The 19,646-nt window shown below is 41.2% G+C and overlaps 1 protein-coding gene across 1 annotated transcript; it reads left to right on the forward strand.

The window, feature by feature from the left end:
* The first annotated feature begins 13,356 nt into the window (after positions 1–13,356).
* On the forward strand, positions 13,357–15,287 carry LOC101741885 (polyglutamylase complex subunit TTLL1). Its single transcript, XM_012695753.4, has one exon. It carries the CDS (start codon positions 13,502–13,504, stop codon positions 14,804–14,806), a length of 1,305 nt encoding a protein of 434 aa, XP_012551207.1. The 5' UTR covers positions 13,357–13,501; the 3' UTR covers positions 14,807–15,287.
* The last annotated feature ends 4,359 nt before the right edge of the window (positions 15,288–19,646 follow it).

Below are 19,646 nucleotides of genomic sequence, written 5' to 3' on the forward strand. Positions count from 1 at the left end.
CGTAGAGTCTTCAAAAAATTGATTTCATAAGAACACCATTGTAACGAAAACGTAACGTTTTACGAATGCTACACTAACAGAATGAAATTAATCGTGAAAGTTCTGTTCTTTTAAATAAAAAACATGAAAAGGCATGTTTTTCTTTCTCGTCGGAAAAGATAAAATGAAAGCTCGCTCATAATTGATAGAGCATTCAGACTTACTTCACTTGAAAATTACAAATAAAATTCAAGTTGCATCTGAAGCTGACTAGTTTCTAAAAACTACAATATAAATAATACCTTATTTCCTGTGCCTTGAGGTTAAAAATTCTTTGGAACACTGACTTATGTCTTTGTTTACGTTAATTAGCAACGCGGTTGGCACCCTTATGAGTTGATGAAGCGCTTTTTTAAGATTAGAATGTTTATTAATGTTTTTCTTTTTATATTCGACTTACAAAAAATAAGTGTTCGACTTATAAAAATTTAAATAAAGAATTGTAAAGGTTAATTAAAAGAAATGTAGTAAAATATCTTTAGCGGCTACGCTGTTCACTTCATATTACGAAATTCGTTCTGTGTTGTTCAGATCTAATTATTGGTTGGCTTAATATATATGTCGAAGAAGCCACAATTATTAGCACCATCGTCAGACATCATAGGGGCGAATAGGGTGATCGAGCTAAGAGAAATATTGAGTACACCAATCACGTTTGTTGTCTTAGAACAATTTAGAAATCTTCTCTTGAAAATTCTCAAAAACCAGTCTTCGGAAGCCAATAAGGCGTGCACCATCTAAGCTTTTTTATTCTAGTAGCTACGATATTCAGAAGTATATTAGTAGATATGTTAACATATTTTTTCATAAAAAAAAAAACGTGTGGCACTCGGGAACTGCCGCGGTAAAGCTATTGCATAACATTTTTTATCAACTTATGCAATTTTATAATAATAATAATATAATAATTTTATTTATTTCTCTCTTAAAGGTACAAGGTACATACAAATTCAAATGGAAATAAATTAACCTTATAATTTCTTTTGTAAGCCTTTGAAAGAGCTGAAGTCTGTACTAGGTTCAAAGACCTGTATTACTGATCTCCAGGCTCCCTCCTTCTTAAGATAGATTAGGTTAGGTTAAGTCGTGAACAGATGATGCGGACTAGTGTTGAGAGAACATTAGGTGTTATATTTTAAGAAGGTCATTTTACGTGTGTGTGCGTGTGTGAATGTGTGTGTATTTGGGTGTGTGTGTGTGTGTGTGTGTGAGTGAGTGTGAGTGTGTGTATATATGAGCGTGTGCGCGCATGCATGTTGTATTGTGTATGTGTGAGTATCTGCATCTATGCGTGTTTATTATTACTATTACATAGGTATAAATAATTATTTGCTTAATTGGGCTCGAAAACAAAAAGCAGATTACTTCACAGTCTGGAGTAAGTTCTCTGTTTGCTCGTAGTCTAGGTCGTGAAGCCAATTTGTTAGTGCATGTTTGCATTGGGTCTGTGTCATGGGGTATATATTTATCAGCTTATTGATTTTATTGTATATGAAGCTACTTAGGAAGCCATAAAAGCGTTGAGCTAACGATGTAGAAAAAAGTGTTGTGGGACGCACACCATGCCCGCGCCGCTGACTTACGAGCAATGTCGGATCGTATGGAGTTTTCGAGTGTGTAGTCATAATAAGATTAAGAATAAATAATTTACGGACAGAAAGGACTTTACAGGTTTTGTAAAGATCATTTGTAGGAAACTTATAAGGGAGCCGCCATCCAACTTTTAAAATACATCTCTGGGCACGTTCAAGTTTTAAAAAGTGTGTTTTGGAAGACCCGCCCCATGCCACTATGCAGTACTGAGTGACTGATTGACAGAGCGCTAAATAAACGAGTGTAAGTACGTTCCTGTCGGTAACATGACGCAGATTTTTAAAAATGTAAGTGAGTTTGCGTAATCTGGACGACAGAACGTCAATATGGGAATGAAAGGATAATAGGTCATCGATCTGTATACCCAGATACCTAATGCAATTTGTCCTGGCAAGGGAGGGGCAACGGCAGGCAGTTTGTCCAAGAGCGTTACAGGAGTGGGCTATAAGTGAAAAAGGCGAAGATGATATTTTACCACGCGTAGACAGGGAAAAAGTGACGTACTTAGTTTTATCCACGTTCAGTGTCAGTAGATTTTTAGACAGCCAGTCAGTTACGGTGTTCAGGCCACATTGAGCAAAACTAAAAGCTGCCTCCCAAGAACTGCCATGAAATACGAGAGCAGTATCGTCAGCATAGGTGTAAATAGACCCATTTCCGGACTCATCCGGAACGGCTTTCGTCCCTCCTGTAATGGCAACGGTGCAGGTCGCTGACGGCGGAGAGCTGGAAGGTGTGTCCCAGGCGGAATTCAAGGCGGTGGTGGCGAAGATGCGCTCGAAGCGCACGGCGCCCGGCCCCGACGGTCTGTCGAGCAAGGCATGGGCTCTCGCCCTAACTGAAGATGGTTTGGGACCTGCACTTCGAAGGCTTTTTAGCAAGTGCCTCCGAGAGGGCAGGTTCCCGGAGCCGTGGCGTACGGGCCGGCTGGTGCTCATCCCGAAGGACGGTCGCCCTAGAGATGAGCCCTCCGGGTATCGCCCGATAGTCGTGTTGGACGAGGCCGGTAAGCTCCTTGAGCGTATCGTTGCCGGGCGTCTTGTTCAGCACCTGGAGAATATTGGGCCGAATCTAGCGTCCAACCAATTTGGCTTCCGGAGAGGTCGGTCGACCGTGGACGCGGTCTTGCGCGTCCGTGACCTCACCGACCAGGCGTGCTCTGGGGGGGGCGTGCTATTGGCTGTGTCAATCGATATAGCCAACGCCTTCAACACGATCCCCTGGAGTACGATCATGGAGTCATTACGATTTCACCGCGTGCCTACCGGTCTCCGCAATCTGATCGAAGATTATCTCTCAGGGCGGGCTGTAGTCTTCCCCGAGCGGAGTGGGTGGGGACGGAAAACAGTGTCGCGGGGGGTTCCACAGGGGTCGGTACTGGGTCCGCTCCTGTGGGATATAGGCTTCGACTGGGTCCTCCGTGGGGCTAACCTGCGTGGCGTCGAAGTGGTTTGCTACGCTGACGACACGCTGGTGACGGCCCGCGGAGACGACTACCGGTCAGCAGCCATCCTGGCTGTAGCAGGTGTAGCGACTGTGGTGAGTCGAATAAAGAGACTCGGCCTCGAGGTGGCCCTTCATAAATCCGAAGCAGTGTGCTTCCACTCGGCTCGGGAGGGGCCGCCTCAAGGCGCGAATCTCGTAGTCGGTGGTGTCACCATTGCTGTCCAGCCGAAGCTCAAGTATTTGGGCCTTGTGTTGGACAGCAAATGGAGATTCGACCACCATTTCAAAATGCTGGTTCCAAGGCTGATGGGGACGGCGGGTGCGCTGACCCGTCTTCTTCCCAACACCGGTGGATGCAGCGCCGGTATCCGGCGACTGTACCTGGGGGTGGTGCGTAGTATGGCCCTGTACGGTGCTCCCGTGTGGTCGCCCGCACTTACCGCGCGAAACGCGGCTCTGCTGCTCAGAGCTCAGCGGGCGCTCGCGGTGAGGGTCATCAGGGGGTACCGTACCATCTCTCAGGATGTGGCCTGTGCCCTCGCCGGATCCTTACCGTGGGACCTCGAGGCCGAAATCTTGGCCGCGACATACCGACGGAGAAGACAGTCCTCGACTCGGGAACAGACACCCGGCCCGTCGGTTGTCGATCGATGGAGGCATGCTGCGCGTGGTCTGGCGTATGCCAAATGGAGAGAGCGCTTGTTGGAGGAGCTCGGCCGAACTTCGGCCACTCGTCAGCGCACGCTCGAGGCACTGGTGCCTGTGCTGGAGGCATGGTCGGACCGGCGACATGGTGAGCTCTCCTTTCGCCTCACCCAGGTCCTTTCGGGGCATGGATGCTTCGGGAGGTATCTGTGGAGAGTCTGCGGAAGGGAGCCACATCCGGGCTGCCACCAGTGCGGGCACCCGAACGATGACGCTCAGCACGCGCTAGAAGCGTGCCCACGGTGGGAGCACCCGCGGCGAAACCTCGTCGCGGTGTTGGGGCAGGACCTCTCTTTGAGGGCTATCGTCGCCCGTATGGTAGAGGACCGGAGTTCGTGGGAGGCCATGGCTGGGTTCTGTGACTTGGTCATGGCGCTTCGTGAGGCTGAGGAGCGCGAAAGGGAATGGGATCCCTCTTCGGCTCCTCAGCGCAGAAGGCGGGGTGGACGGCGCGTGCGAGAGGCCGCCGCTCAGCCCTCGTAGGGACTATCGAGTGCCGGGTGCGGGGGCTCCCGGCACTCGACTGTTGGTCCGGTGGTGAAGCGGTGCAAGGTGGCTCCTGTGCGCCGCTCACGGTGTGTCGCCCGAGACGAGGTTCTACGGGATTTTCCCGGGGATGAAATCCCGTCTTAACATTGGTACGGGTACCGCCTAAGGCGAGACTTTCGGCGCGCATCGCGGTACCGTAAGTTTCGTGTAGTCGGTGTGGTGGAGCTCGATGGGGTTTAGTCGGTAGTCGTTCTGCGGGGCAAGTGCTTCGCGCGCCTTTTTCAAGGCGTAGTCTCCTGTGAGAAATTGGGGGAGGTGAAGGACCTCGGCCCTTCTCTTCTCCCCTTCTTCCTCTCAGGAGGCGCCGGAGTCCGACATAACCCGGTTCGTTACCCCCCTCGACCGGGTATCCGTAAATGGATTCCCCAGCGTTAAAAAAAAAAAAAAAAAAAAAAAAAAAAAAAAAAAAAAAAAAAAAAAAAAAAAAAAAAAAAAAAAAAAAAAAAAAAAAAAAAAAAAAAAAGGTGTAAATAGACCCGTTTGTGATATTTAGTTGACATAGGTCATTTATATATATTAAAAATAGGGTAGGGCCGAGAATACTGCCCTGTGGCACTCCATATGCTATAGGGAGTTCGTCACTGATAAGGTCACTGATTTTGACACATTGACGTCTGCCCGTAAGGTAGCTCCTGAAAAGAGAAAGCTGATTGCCTCTCAACCCAACGGCTTCAAGCTTAGTTATGAGAGTTGGGATAGAAATCGTGTCGAAGGCTTTAGCTAAGTCCAAGAATATACCAATTACTTTGTTCTTTTTATCTAGTTTTGTGACAATTTCATTAGTTAAGTTTAAAACTGCATCGCTAGTCGATATACCAGAGCGGAAACCATATTGAGAGGGGGAGAGAAGGTTGTATTTGTCTAAGAATTTTATGAGTCTATGGTTCATAATTTTTTCCAGAATTTTTGAGAGGGTTGGCAGAATAGAAATAGGTCTGTAATTGTTCGGCAGACGTCGGTCCCCCGTACCCTTATAGATCGGATGAACTACTGCAAGCTTAAAGACGTCGGGAAAGACTCCAGTAGAAATAGCCAGATTACATAAAAACGTAACTGGAGCTAGAAGGATGTGTTTAAATTTTTTTAGAATTATCCCAGAGATATTATCCGATCCAGTGGCACAGTCTGTTCTGAGACTATTTATTAGGGTTTCTATCTCGGATTGGTCAGTTTCCAGCATAGCAAAAGTTCTTAAATGAGAAAACAATATAGGTACTTTTGAGTGTGTTTTTTTTGCATGAATATTTAGAGCTAGAGAACTACCGACATTGGCAAAGTAATGGTTGACCGTATTAATAGAGTTTGCGGGTCCTGCGTGTGTGATAAGGTCGTTCGCATGGGTATTTTGTTTTTTGGTATGTGTTATAGTTTTAATCGTTTCCCAAAGCTTCTTATTATTGTTTTGAGCATTTTTTATTTGGGCCCTATCATAATTGCTCTTAGCGCTTTTTAAAAGAGATGTACAGTAGTTCCTATATCTTTTAAAAGTTAATTGAAGAACTTCATTGTTAGGATATTTTTTCACTTTTTTGTGTAAGTTGTCCCGGTTTCGGAGGCATCTCAGAAGCCCCGGAGTCATCCACAATTTTCTGAGCCTTTTGCGATGTGGTACAACTTTTAGACTCGTGTTTTCAAGAATGATGGTATTAAGAGTGTTAATAAAATAATTGGTAGCTACGTTAGCGTCAGTGGAGTTGTATAAAAGGGAAAAATCAATTTGAAGTAATTCTTCATTAATTTTGTCATAGTCAATAAATTTTCTTGTTTTATTATTTTGAGTTAAATTATTATACTGGCTTGAGGTATGAAGAAATAGAAGTGTCGTGTCGTGGTCGGTCAGCGAAGTATCAGCAACCAAACAACAAGCATGATTTTTTGATTTTAAAATAATATGGTCAAGGCATGATCGATTTAATCTGGTCGGGAGTTCGTGTGCAGGTAACATTCCGTGATAAGTTAGCAACGTGAGATAGTCGTGAGAACGCGAATCGATATTTTTCTCGGAAATATCAATGTTTATATCGCCAGCCAAGACAATATTTTTATAAGAAGAATAAGACTTTAAAAGTTCATTAAGGGATTCTAGAAACAATGTAAAATTTTGTTGAGCCGGTGGGCGGTATATAGCAATAACTACGGTATCCTTGTTTATCGTTAGTGCGAGGCAGTTAGCGTCATGAATTTCCGGCTCTTTAAAATATATTTGAAGCTGGGTGCGGCTATAGACTATAACTCCCTCATTTTGAGTGCGGTGACGGCTAGTAGCAGCCAAATTATAACCTTGCATAACTGGTATAGGGGGAGAGTGAAGTAGCCAACATTCAGTGAGTATAATGAAGTCCCATGTCGTTCCACTACGTTCAAGAAGGGTAGTTAATCCATCAAAATTTCTATTTATACTTCTAATGTTTTGGTTAAGGAGCTTTAGAGCACCCTGGTGTAGACTGGCAACATGGTGACAGTCTTCTATCGAACAAGTCACTACGTCGGCCACCGATACTCGATCTAAATCAGTGTGTAAATGGTTAAGGGTATCGAATTTTGTATATTGTATGAGTATAAGATTAAGTTTATAAGTTTAATTAGGAGGAAAATATAATTTGTTGCCTTGTTAAATTGTGATAATGTTTGTTTTTCCCAGGGTATATATAAAGTAATAATATATGAGTCGCTTAAACTATATGACAGATAAAAATAGGTGTACAGATAGTTAATTTTAAATGTTAATGTTAATATTATGAATGGGGAGCATGTGCTGTATAAATGTTTTAAGTAATAGCATGTTATTGTAGATGCAGACGTATGTGTAATCATTTTGTGTGTGAAATTAAGTGTAGGTGTGTGTATGTGTGTGTAATAGTCTGTGGGTATCTGATATATCTTATGTATAAAAAAGAAAGTTACAAAATTGTTTGAACATAAATAATGGAAAAGTAGACAAACCAGTGGTTGAACATAACTGTTTAGTCATTTAGCAGTAGACATTAGATTTTGAATATCTTTTTCGGAGTTTACACAATACGGAACAGAACTAGCAGTTTTCTTGATTAAAATCTTCCCGTGGCTTGGCCAGCAGCTGTCACATTTTCCCTCTTTCTGAAGTTTGCGCCCCAGGAAATATAGATGCTTGGCTTGAGAGGTCAGAAATTCAGTTATATAGATAGGCGTTGGTGGGCCAGGCAGCTGGATAGAAGCGGTCGAGAGCTTAGACTTTCCATTTTGCTTATTATATAATCTTGAAGCTTTCAGGATATTATCTTTAGTAGTAGCTGTATCAAACTCAACGATGACGGTACCAGTAGATGAAGATTGATGTTTTGGTTTAACTCTGTATATATTTTTAATGTGGGTAGTTGGAATATCATAATTAATAGTTGTGCCAATTTTAGATAATTTTTCGCTTAAGGTGTTCTTATCTTCAGGTTTCGAGATTGGTAGATTGTTTATCTCAATCATAGCAGATCGGGAATTCCTTTCTAGCAAATCAATCTTCGTATGCAGTGTGCCAATCTGTTTTTTGAGTTCGTTGTTTTCGCTTTCCGCCGCTGACATACGGACTAATAGTTCGTCGTACTTGTTGGAGAAAAATGCAATAGACTGTTGAATCTGGTTGTTTTGTTCTAATATATCATCCATTTTAATTTTTAAGGAATCGAATTTCCGGTCTTGTTTACATTCAAAAGCGGAGAATAATTTTGTCAGTTCGGTTAGAAATTTAGGATATTCGGTCACGTGATCCTCGAAATGATCATCATCGAGTCCACGTCGTGTGCGCCGACTGAAGTTAACAAATTTTTCTGTCCCTAGGTCTTGTTCTTTTGACTGTATATGGAGAAAGGGTTCAGACGTGGTAGTGTGTAAGCTTATAGAAGTCGGTGATAGATTTTTTTGCGCTGCCATGTTAGGTGGTACAATGTAATTGGACACTGTACGTCCGGTAAGCCCGTGTGTCGCAGAAGCAGGTGGGCGGGGCTGTGAGCAGTGCACCCGGGTCGATGCAAGGAAACGTATATTTGTCTGAATTTGTGTTCTCACTCACTCATATTATTTGTTGACACCACTTCCTTGTAGTTTTGGTCGCCTGGTACTTTATGATTTTATGCACTTTATTTTACGGAGTAAGAATATAAATTAACATTTAAATAAAATTGTGACACGTCCGTAACATACGACATCCAAAGGAGGAAGGGGGATATAATTAGATATATAATTAGACAATGATAATTTCACATTAAAACAATAATAAAACAAGACCACGCTATATTAAACATTAATAAAAGCGAAACCTTAACTGTCCCCTTCACACTCATTAGCTAGAGAGAGAGAGATGGGCAGACTTTTCATGATGCGCATGCAGTATGACGTCACACCACGCGCTTATTCACAAACAGTACACAAGCGCAACGTGTGAATGTGTTGAACGCGAGCTACATGGTAGGCGGAGTGAGGGGTGTAAGGTTTTTTTCGTTACGGAATTTCATGATTTCGGTCGCCGCGCTCAAGGCCCGCGATAAAAGCTATGCAATTGCTTAAAATTATATATTTAAACTACTATGAACGCCACTAAAATAATAGGAGAGCCATATGCTCAGCTACAAAACATTACCGCTCGAATATCGTCAGCAGGAAGTTTCAATTATTTTATATTTTTTATTAATATTTTAAGCAGCTGAGTCTTTATTTCCTTCGATCGACACCGACATTCATCTGGGATCCATTTAACGCAAAATGGCATTCAAAAAAAAAACATAGTCGCAGTAATCGGAAACAAAATTAGAAATGCCAATTTTCGATTGTCTAATCAAAAACTGTACTCTCCTTACCTTAACGATATTCCGCTGTTCAACCGCTTGTAACAATATTTACCTGACTCCTGGGTCTCGTATTATTTGTATGGCTTTTATTAGGAAAACCTTTTACCGGTCGGTCAGAAAACTACGTTTAATAGTCTGTGCACGCTGTTATGAAGTAATCTACCCGCATTTAACGATGCAAAGGGGCTAGGATTCGTATTAATATCAAACTAATGAAAGTTTACGATTCTTCGTGTCTGTTAAAAGCATACGATAAATTTTTGGTTCAGTTTTATAGTTGGATTTTATTTTACTCTATTTCGTTATGTGTTTTAAATTTTGAATAGTTTGGTAACGTTTAATAATTATTCGCGTTGAATATATTATTTTTAGAAGCCTTGTTACTATTACCGTTAAGTAGTTTATGATTTTGTTACAGTTTACCTGAATTACAATAATGTGTCATGGCTTTTCTGAAATTTGATTAATATAGTTTTTTTATTGCTTAGACAGGTAAACCAGTTCATCTGGTGTTAAGTCGTTACTGGATCCCATAGACATCTACAATGTAAATGCTGCCCTTTGGACACGTGTTTTAAGTCTCCGTTCTACATTAAACCAGGTGCATAACCTTTCAAACCGTAACGCAATACTGCTTCGTGGCTAGAGTAGGCGTAGTAGTCATCGTACCTACCTGTATGGGCTCACTAGATGCTCCTATCAATAATTAGTCATCGTGGCCTAAAGGATAAGACGTCAGGTGCATTCGTGTTGAGCGATGCAACGGTGTTCGAATCCCGCAGGCGGGTACCAGTTTTTCTTATGAAATACGTACTTAACAAATGTTCACGATTGACTTCCATGGTGAAGCTATAACATCGTGTAATAAAATCAAACCTGCAAATTTATAATTTGCGTAATTACTGGCGGTAGGACATTTTGTGAGTCCGCGCGGGTAGGTACCACCACCCCGCCTATTTCTGCCGTGAAGCAGTAATGCGTTTCGGTTTGAAGGGTGGGGCAGCCGTTGTAGCTCTACTGAGACATTAGAATTTATACCTCTAGATGGGTGGCGCATTTACGTTGTAGATACCTATGGGCACCAGTAACCACTTAACACCAGGTGGGCTGTGAGCTCGTCCACCCATCTAAGCAATAAAAAAAACGAAAATTAATAATTTTACGGGTTCAATCTTTATTACACGATGCTATTCCTTCATCGTACATAATTAACAATTGTTCACGATTGACTTCTAATCGTGAAGTACATATTTCATTCGAAAACTTGGTACCTGCCTGCGGGATTCGAACGCCGATACAGTTGCATTGTTCCATACGAATGCACCGAGCGTCTTATCTTATAGGACAAGACAATTGCTGCATTTCAAATAAACCAAATAATAGTACAAGGCGAAGTTTCAATAACAATCCTATTAATCCAATATTCGCTTAAAAAGTAAATCGTTTCTGGTTTACAATTTTTTAAAAGATCATAACTGTTTTTTAAGTCAAAAGACACGTATAGAACATCCTAGACCTCGTCTTCGGCCAGGGAGGCGGATCTCGCCCAAGCCCTGGCCCTCTAAGTGTTTCGGGTACCCCTCACATGTCGGTCTGGGGACCGGCGAGGGGGGCCTAAGAAGATGACGTGCAAGCTGCTCTGCACGCGTTTTACGCAAGAGCATCCAGGTGATGGAAGGCCGGCTATCCTCGACCCACGCTGGTTCTGGTCGAGTGGGGTATTCCGTGGGATAGCTCACTCTAACCGCCATCTAGGCGGGCTTCGGATAGCCTGCCGACCTGCCTGGTCGTGGCACCGACGACCGTCGGTCCGGCGTCCCGAGGGGGAGGGTGATGGGTGAGATGTGCTCCGCACTAAACGCTTCACTTTCCCCCCTTTGCCTTTTCATGGGTTCTGTCTCATGCGAGGTTGGGACGCGGCTTGTTGAGCGACAGGAGGTTTTAGTCAATTTGACTCTGACATGCCCCGCCCTCCATCCCCAGTGGAGGGCGGAAGTCCGACGATTTCCTCCTGACCAAAAAAAAAAAGACCTCGTCTTCATGTCCTCCTCGTTGTCGTCCTCGTCGATCCCCATATTTGCATACAGATGGATGGGGAACACTCATGTATGCCTACAGCCCGATTAGCCTCCTCATGTCTCTAGGCAAACTGTATGAGCGTCTGCTCTACAAAAGCCTCAGAGACTTCGTCTCATCCAAGGGCATTCTCATCGATGAACAATTCGGATTCCGTACAAATCACTCATGCGTTCAACAGGTGCACCGCCTCACGGAGCAAATTCTTGTGGGGCTTAATCGACCAAAACCGTTATACACGGGAGCTCTCTTCTTCGACGTCGCAAAAGCGTTCGACAAAGTCTGGCACAACGGTTTGATTTTCAAACTATTCAACATGGGCGTGCCGGATAGTCTCGTGCTCATCATACGGGACTTCTTGACGAACCGTTCTTTTCGATATCGAGTTGAGGGAACCCACTCCTCCCCGCGACCTTTCACAGCTGGAGTCCCGCAAGGCTCTGTCCTCTCACCCCTCTTATTTAGCTTATTCGTCAACGATATTCCCCGAACGCCGCCGACCCATTTAGCTTTATTCGCCGACGACACGACTGTTTACTATTCTAGTAGAAATAAGTCCCTAATCGCGAAGAAGCTTCAGAGCGCAGCCCTAGCCCTAGGACAGTGGTTCCGAAAATGGCGCATAGACATCAACCCAGCGAAAAGTACTGCGGTGCTATTTCAGAGGGGAAGCTCCACACGGATTTCCTCCCGGATTAGGAGGAGGAATCTCACACCCCCGATTACTCTCTTTAGACAACTCATACCCTGGGCCAGGAAGGTCAAGTACCTGGACGTTACCCTGGATGCATCGATGACATTCCGCCCACATATAAAATGAGTCCTTGACCGTGCCGCGTTTATTCTCGGTAGACTCTGCCCCATGATCTATAAGCGGAGTAAAATGTCCCTTCGGAACAAGGTGACACTTTACAAAACTTGCATAAGGCCCGTCATGACTTACGCGAGTGTGGTGTTCGCTCACGCGGCCCGCACACACATAGACACCCTCCAATCTCTACAATCCCGCTTTTGCAGGTTAGCCGTCGGAGCTCCGTGGTTCGTGAGGAACGTTGACCTACACGACGACCTGGGCCTCGAATCTATCCAGAAATACATGAAGTCAGCGTCGGAACGGTACTTCGATAAGGCTATGCGTCATGATAATCGCCTTATCGTTGCCGCCGCTGACTACTCCCCGAATCCTGATCACGCAGGAGCCAGTCACCATCGACGCCCTAGACACGTCCTTAAGGATCCATCAGATCCAATAACTTTTGCATTAAACGCCTTCAGCTCTAACACTAGGAGCAGGCTTAGGGACCTCGGTAACCGTACTCGTCGAACTCGACAAAGAGTTCGCCGTGCAACCTGGAGCTGTTAGGTCTCCTTCGGAGGCGCTCGGGTAGCTGTTAGCAAATCCCACCCCTCCTGGCTGAGCCTTTGCTCGCCCACCTGTCCTGGTGAAACTGAAAAGGCCTCCGGGCCACCAGTAATCTTTCAATCATTAAAAAAAAAAAACTCATGTATTGTATATGCACTTATAGGTAACTGTTTCTGAAAGATCTGCACTTTGAAATGTCAAGCAGAATAAGATATTAGTGAGATCTGAAATGTATCATTAGTTGTTGCTATAATCTTAGTTGAGGACCAGATCAGCATTTGTTATTTTTCTCCAATTTTATTAATTCATTTTCACTTTCCTACTTTTTACGACTATGATAATAAGTTTTCGATTTAAAACAAGAAGACATATTTAATTTGGGATTTAATTACTGAAGTTTAAATAAACCCTTGTCTTACATGATTCAATATACTTGGAATGAAATTTAATTTATTAACACTCATAATTAGATTTGTTTCACGTAAGACACGGGCTTCTTCTTAGAAATTATAACAATTTTAAACAATATGTACACGCATACACCTAAATAATAAGTTACGTAGCTACTTTTCTTTTTAATTATCTTTTGAATCTCTACAGATGCATAAGCATCATCGAAGAAAATACGTTCATTTACTACGAATAGATTGCTTTAAAAATTTCCTTTGATATACAACACCAAAGCGTTCTCGTAAACCGTGTGCTGTTACAAAAAACTCGTTTAAAATCAATAGGTACCTGCCGGCAGTGTTTACACGTAGTCATAGCGAAACGTACGAGATTGGATATCGGCCAATAGCGGACGATATTTGCAGAAAACGATGACAACGTAACTACGCACCTGTGCCGTAAATATTTGGTCAATACAGCACAACTGAGCAAATATTGCGTACGCAGGCGAAACGAAGTGTCAACAATGAATCAAGAAGCGAAGAAAGTGGCCAATAATTTATATGGAAGAGTTAATATGCCCGCTATAGAAAGATGCCGGGTCAGTTTTTGTACGGATTTGGAAAAGTCCGTTCTGATGAGTAACTTCGAGCGACGAGGGTGGAACCAAGTCGGACCAGACGACGAATGGAACTTTTATTGGGCATCTACGCAGACTTGCAGAAATCTATTCAGCGTAGAAAGCGGATACCGCATGAATGACAACCAAATGATTAATCACTTTCCCAATCATTACGAATTGTCCAGAAAAGATCTGCTTGTGAAGAACATAAAGAGATATAGGAAAGAACTCGAGCGAGAAGGCAATCCTTTAGCCGAAAAAGCAGAAGTAGTTCTACATGGAGGTCAAGTTGTCACGCGTTATGTGCATTTAGACTTTATACCAGTGACTTTTGTTCTGCCAGCGGATTACAATATGTTCGTCGAAGAGTACCGCAAATCACCGCAAAGCACCTGGATTATGAAGCCCTGCGGGAAGTCACAGGGAACAGGAATATTTCTCATAAATAAACTTTCGAAATTGAAAAAATGGTCTCGTGAGGCGAAAACTCCTTTTCACCCGCAACTGAGTAAAGAAAGTTACGTTATTTCTCGGTACATCGACAATCCTCTACTAATAGGAGGGAAAAAGTTTGATCTCCGTCTTTACGTGTTGGTCACTTCTTTTCGACCTCTGAAGGCTTATCTATTCCAACTCGGCTTCTGTAGGTTTTGCACTGTCAAATACGACACAAGCGTAACAGAGTTGGACAACATGTACGTGCACCTTACAAACGTCAGTGTCCAGAAACATGGAGGTGATTATAATAATATACACGGGGGTAAAATGACAGTTCAGAACCTAAGACTGTATTTAGAAGGCACTAAAGGAAGAGCTGTTACCGATAAATTATTCTCCGCCATTCAGTGGCTAATCGTGCATTCCCTAAAAGGCGTATCATCGGTAATGGCAAATGATCGACATTGTTTTGAATGTTACGGTTATGACATTATTATCGACAATCAACTAAAGCCTTGGCTTGTCGAAGTGAATGCTTCTCCATCATTAACTTCGACAACGGTGAACGACAGAATTTTGAAATACAAATTGATTGATAACATATTGAGTGTGGTGTTTCCACCGGACGGTGTGCCGGATGTGCGCTGGAATAAATTACCTAGCGCCGAAGCATTGGGAAATTTCGATCTTCTCATCGACGAAGAGCTTCTAGAAAAAGAGGAACCATCTAGTTCTAGTGGTAGAGGGGCAAAACCGAATAAGGCTAGATGAAAAATTACGTAAATGAACCTAAGTTGTATACGGTAGTTATACCTTTTTATTGCGATCTAAGTGCACTTAAAGTGTTTGTTGAGTGCGGTGTGTATTTGCATTTTAATGTTTGTTACCCGCAGAAAAATATGGCTACGTCCTACGGCCATTCTATATGCTAAACAGGCGCCAACTTCCGGCAGAGGAATGCTGTGCAAGTTTTATCCGCCGTCGGAGCTCGCCTTTGCAGGCGGAAAACTTTATAATTCGATGCTTGCTACATTCGGACAATTGGTAACTTTTTGAATTGATCACAGCGGAATTTACCCGTATAACTGAAAATGCTTTTGAGACTAACCGTTTGCTACGAGAAAAAAATATGACTGTGGATATACATACGTATGGTAGGTATATAGTATATCCTTATATAGTATATAATGTACTTCTGTAATGTTGGGATGTAATGTGTAATTAATAATATACGTGTGTAAACGCATGAAAAGAATCAGTTTTTTTTAATAACTTTTATAATTGGAAACGAATCACGCACGGTCATCCACCCCTAAATTGGAATTCCGTGTGTTATAAGTAAAAGAGACTGACATACATACTTATATACGTTTAAATTTATACATAATTATGTAGATAATAAACACCCAGACAAAAAGGAAACAAAACTGTTCATCACCCAAATGTTTTGCCCCTTATGGAAATCGCACCCATAGCCCCCGGCGGAATTGTGAGGGGCGCTAACTTCTCCACCACTGAGTCAGTCAATTATATTTTGTGGTTTAGAATCAGAAAAAGATCGAAATTTCTTTTCCGCAGTATTCACCACCTATTTAGCAAAATGAACGCTGTGTACATAGAAATTCAATTTGAGTTTCAGTTCGGAATTTATTGAGACCGATAAAATCGAAATGGTCAGTAAGCCATCTGGGCAAGTACTGCGGTTACTGCAATCATAAACTGAAGTCAAGTCACAGTTCAAAACGCTCTGATCCCTGCCCGGAACTTAGGTGCATTTTAGATTCTCTGTATTATTGATTGCTGCTCTGTATACTATTCAATAAGGTCTATATTTAAAATACAAGGATTACTATTTTAATAAGTGAATTCATTAAAAAAGGCTTAAAGCATTTATATCATGTATACTTAAATCGTATGACAAAAAACTGAAACATATTAATTAATTTTACAACAGCAAATAAATTAAAATGTACCTAATTATTAGATAAAGTAATAGATGTATGTATTTATTATTCTGACTAATAACTGCATTGCAATTTGTATTTCAAGCGGTATCAAGGATTAATTGTTAACAAAAATAATTTCCATGTCGATTTTATGGTAAATACTTTTACTGGTGGTAGGACCTCTTGTGAGTCCGCACGGGTAGGTACCACCACCCTGCGTAATTCTGCCGTGAAGCAGTCATGCGTTTCGGTTTGAAGAATGGGGCAGCCGTTGTAACTATAATGAGACCTTAGAACTTATATCTCAAGGTGGGTGGCGCATTTACGTTGTAGATGTCTATGGGCTCCAGTAACCAGTTAACGCCAGGTGGGCTGTGAACTCATTCACCCATCTAAGCAATAAAAAAAAGATGTGTGGTGTCGTGGGACACAGGATAGGAACGAAGTTAAATATAAAAAAAAAAAAAAATGAATTATGAGAAAAAAATCGCGCGGTGAAATATCGCTGTGCGGAAAACAAGGCCTTATTCCACGGACTTTTTCTTACGGTTTTTACTATCACATTTTTTTCAGTTCGGTCGCGCAGCAAAATCCCTATCTCCTCCAAGCCTGCCTTAAGGAACTTCGTTCCAAAAAAAAAAAATTATAGGCAACATTTTGTTTTGATGAACAGACACATATTCTGTGAATAAACAGAACACAATTATAAAAAAAGATGTCATTGTTATATTTTTCATGCGTTCGTTAAACTACCAAAGAAATATTTATGGTAAATCGCGACTATTTATTAAAATTTCGTATTCATATTACACGATGGAATTGGCGAAACTAAATTATAGGGAATTGCCAACTACATTGATATTCAGTGCACGGTGTCAACTTTATTGGCACTCCGATGATTGCAATCCGGAGCATTCATCTCTATTCCCAATACAGCAAAATTATAATAACGTTGACATATTAGATTTTGCTTCGTTATGAGGTCGAATATTAATATAAATTATAGTGTACATTCGTATTGATACATTTGTAGATATAATAAATTAGTTACCATATTTCGACGGTCTATTCACTTTTAACACAATATTCATATTATTGAAAATTTTGGTATAATAGTAACACATTGTACAAGTTAATCTACTATGTGTAAATCTACCGTGTCTTCTATAAAAAGTATATCAAGCCGGAATATGCCTAATGTAGATCACGATAAAAAAAATACGTTGTACTCAGTAGTTTCACACAAAAACTAATTTATTAACTGTTTAATGACAGCCCTGAATTTATACAATAAAATTACAATAATTCAGAACGAGATAGATGATAACAAATTGCGCATTTCAAACAAATAAATACGAAAAGATTGCAACCATATTACTACTACATACTAGATAATTAAAGCCGTGAAGCAGTAATGCGTTTCAGTTTGAAGGGTAGGGCAGCCGTTGTAACTACATATACTTGAGACCTTAGAACTTGTCTCACTTATCTCAAGGTGGGTGGCGCATTTACGCTGCAGATGTCTACGGGCTCCAGCAACCACTTAACACCAGATGGGCTGTGATCTCGTCCACCAAAGCAATAAAAAAATAAAATAAAAGCTCAAAAACTAAAAAAAAAAAACTTATTTCCGCAAATGTTACGCGCCAGTGCCGGCAGAATGTTTAAGTATAATATGTATATTCCAAGTAATTCGTAGTTATTGAGATATTTATATTTATTTAAGAATAGTTTACTGCCAGAAGTATAGTTTGTTCATTACGTTCAAGTACCCTTTATTCCGAATTAAGTACTTGGAAACATATTTTTTCGTCGAATCAACTATTCTTAAAGTTTACAGTTTAAAGTATTTACAGTTTCCACTTGATATATCCTTTATGGGACCCCCTATAAATCTATAGATAATATATAGGTAAAACAGCAATAGACAGTGGCTTGGCTGTAACTCCGGAATTGCTGATGTCGATGAGCGATGGTAACGAGGTGGGTTATATTTTCGTATTCGCGACCAAAAAAAATGAAGATCTTAAAAACAGATCTTGAGTAAATTATGACAGCGTGCTCCATGAAAACTTTCGCTATTGTATTATACTTGCTAGAGTTTCTACAGAGCTCATAAACAATGAAGATCAATAGTAGATAAGTTAATATTCTATTTCATAAAAATATATTTATACTAATATATAAATCTAGTGGTTTTTACGGATGCTCCGTTATAACTACTGAACCATGCATCCGATTGACTTGAAACTTGTAGAAAATACATGAACTTAATGGATAGGCTAATATTTATATGAGTGTTGGACTCCCTACACCAGTTGCGGGGGCGGTAATGATGAGAATCTTTGTGGGGGTGAGAAATAATAATGTTAATTTTAAATGCCCAGCGAAGCGGACGGGTACAGCTAGTATTTTATATAGGTATTATATAAATAATCCTACTATGATAGCCACTGCCAAAAATAAGCCGAAGTGTTGCGATGACATACAAAGCTTATTCACAAATACCTACTTGCGACAAACGTGAATTTGTTTTATTCATCGAGTACGTCTGAAGATGGCTTTGTTTTGAATACATTTGAATACAAACATCCACAATGGCATGATTAAACGAGCTTATAACAACGCGCAAAACGTGAGTTATTGAGGTCATATGCATACTGCCAAATGGAGATATAAGTTTCTTATGTGTATAAATTAACATTTTAAGTAAATGACTTATTATTTACAAGCACGAATCCATTATGTTTCGAATGATAAATCTGCTATAGCTATATTGTAAGAAGTGGGTTATCAGGTTAACTCTATTGTATATCTCCCAGAGCTGGCCTTCATCGTCGGCAGGTTTCGAAGGCGAGGTCTGGAGGTAGCGCTCGATAAATCCTAAGTCCTGTGGTTTCACGGGGCCTATTATTCTTATGACCTTTGTTTTTGTATATCAATATAACATGAATGCGTTGTAAATAACAAAATCAGGTAAATTGGTCAATATGACTAATAGTTCAGACAAAACAATAACAATTGACACCAATTAACGCTCACAAGAGGTCCTACGCCCAGTAATTATGGAAATTATAATTTTGCGGGTTTGATTTTTATTACACGATGTTATTATTTCTTCACCGTGGAAGTTAATCGTGAACATTTGTTAGGTACATATTTAATTTGAAAAATTGGTACCCGTCTGCGGGATTTGAACACCGGCAAAGTAGCATCGCTCGATACGAATACACCCTACGTATCGAGCCTCTACTTATCCTTTAAGCCACGACGACTTCAAAGAAATCAAATCAACGCAACAATTGCAACAGCACATTCAAATTTGTTATAGTGAATATATACCTGGTGTGAGTGAATACCAGTGCGTGCTAGGTATTAGTTAGTACGGCAAGATATACTATGACTGCCTTAGTGACTGACGGACCGTTTTTTTGATAACTTTTAATAAACCTGTCTTTTTTTTAAAACCAAATTCATTATTTTATCAGGAACCCCTTGGCGTATTAAATTCGTATTAGCACTATTTTGTGTAAGAAAGATTAAACATATTTCACGTTGTGTCTCTGATGCGATTGATATGCGATTTTCACGATTCAGTGGTATAGTTATCTCACTAGCCATAGAAAATGAATATGATTTAAGCTTAAATAAATTAAAAGTCCATA

The sequence above is a fragment of the Bombyx mori genome, chromosome 17 (genome assembly GCF_030269925.1).
Source record: "Bombyx mori chromosome 17, ASM3026992v2".
NCBI lineage: Eukaryota > Metazoa > Arthropoda > Insecta > Lepidoptera > Bombycidae > Bombyx > Bombyx mori.

Excerpts from the sequence above, each read along its gene's own strand:
- LOC101741885 (XM_012695753.4), top strand. The coding sequence starts at position 13,502 with ATGAATCAAGAAGCGAAGAAAGTGGCCAATAATTTATATGGAAGAGTT.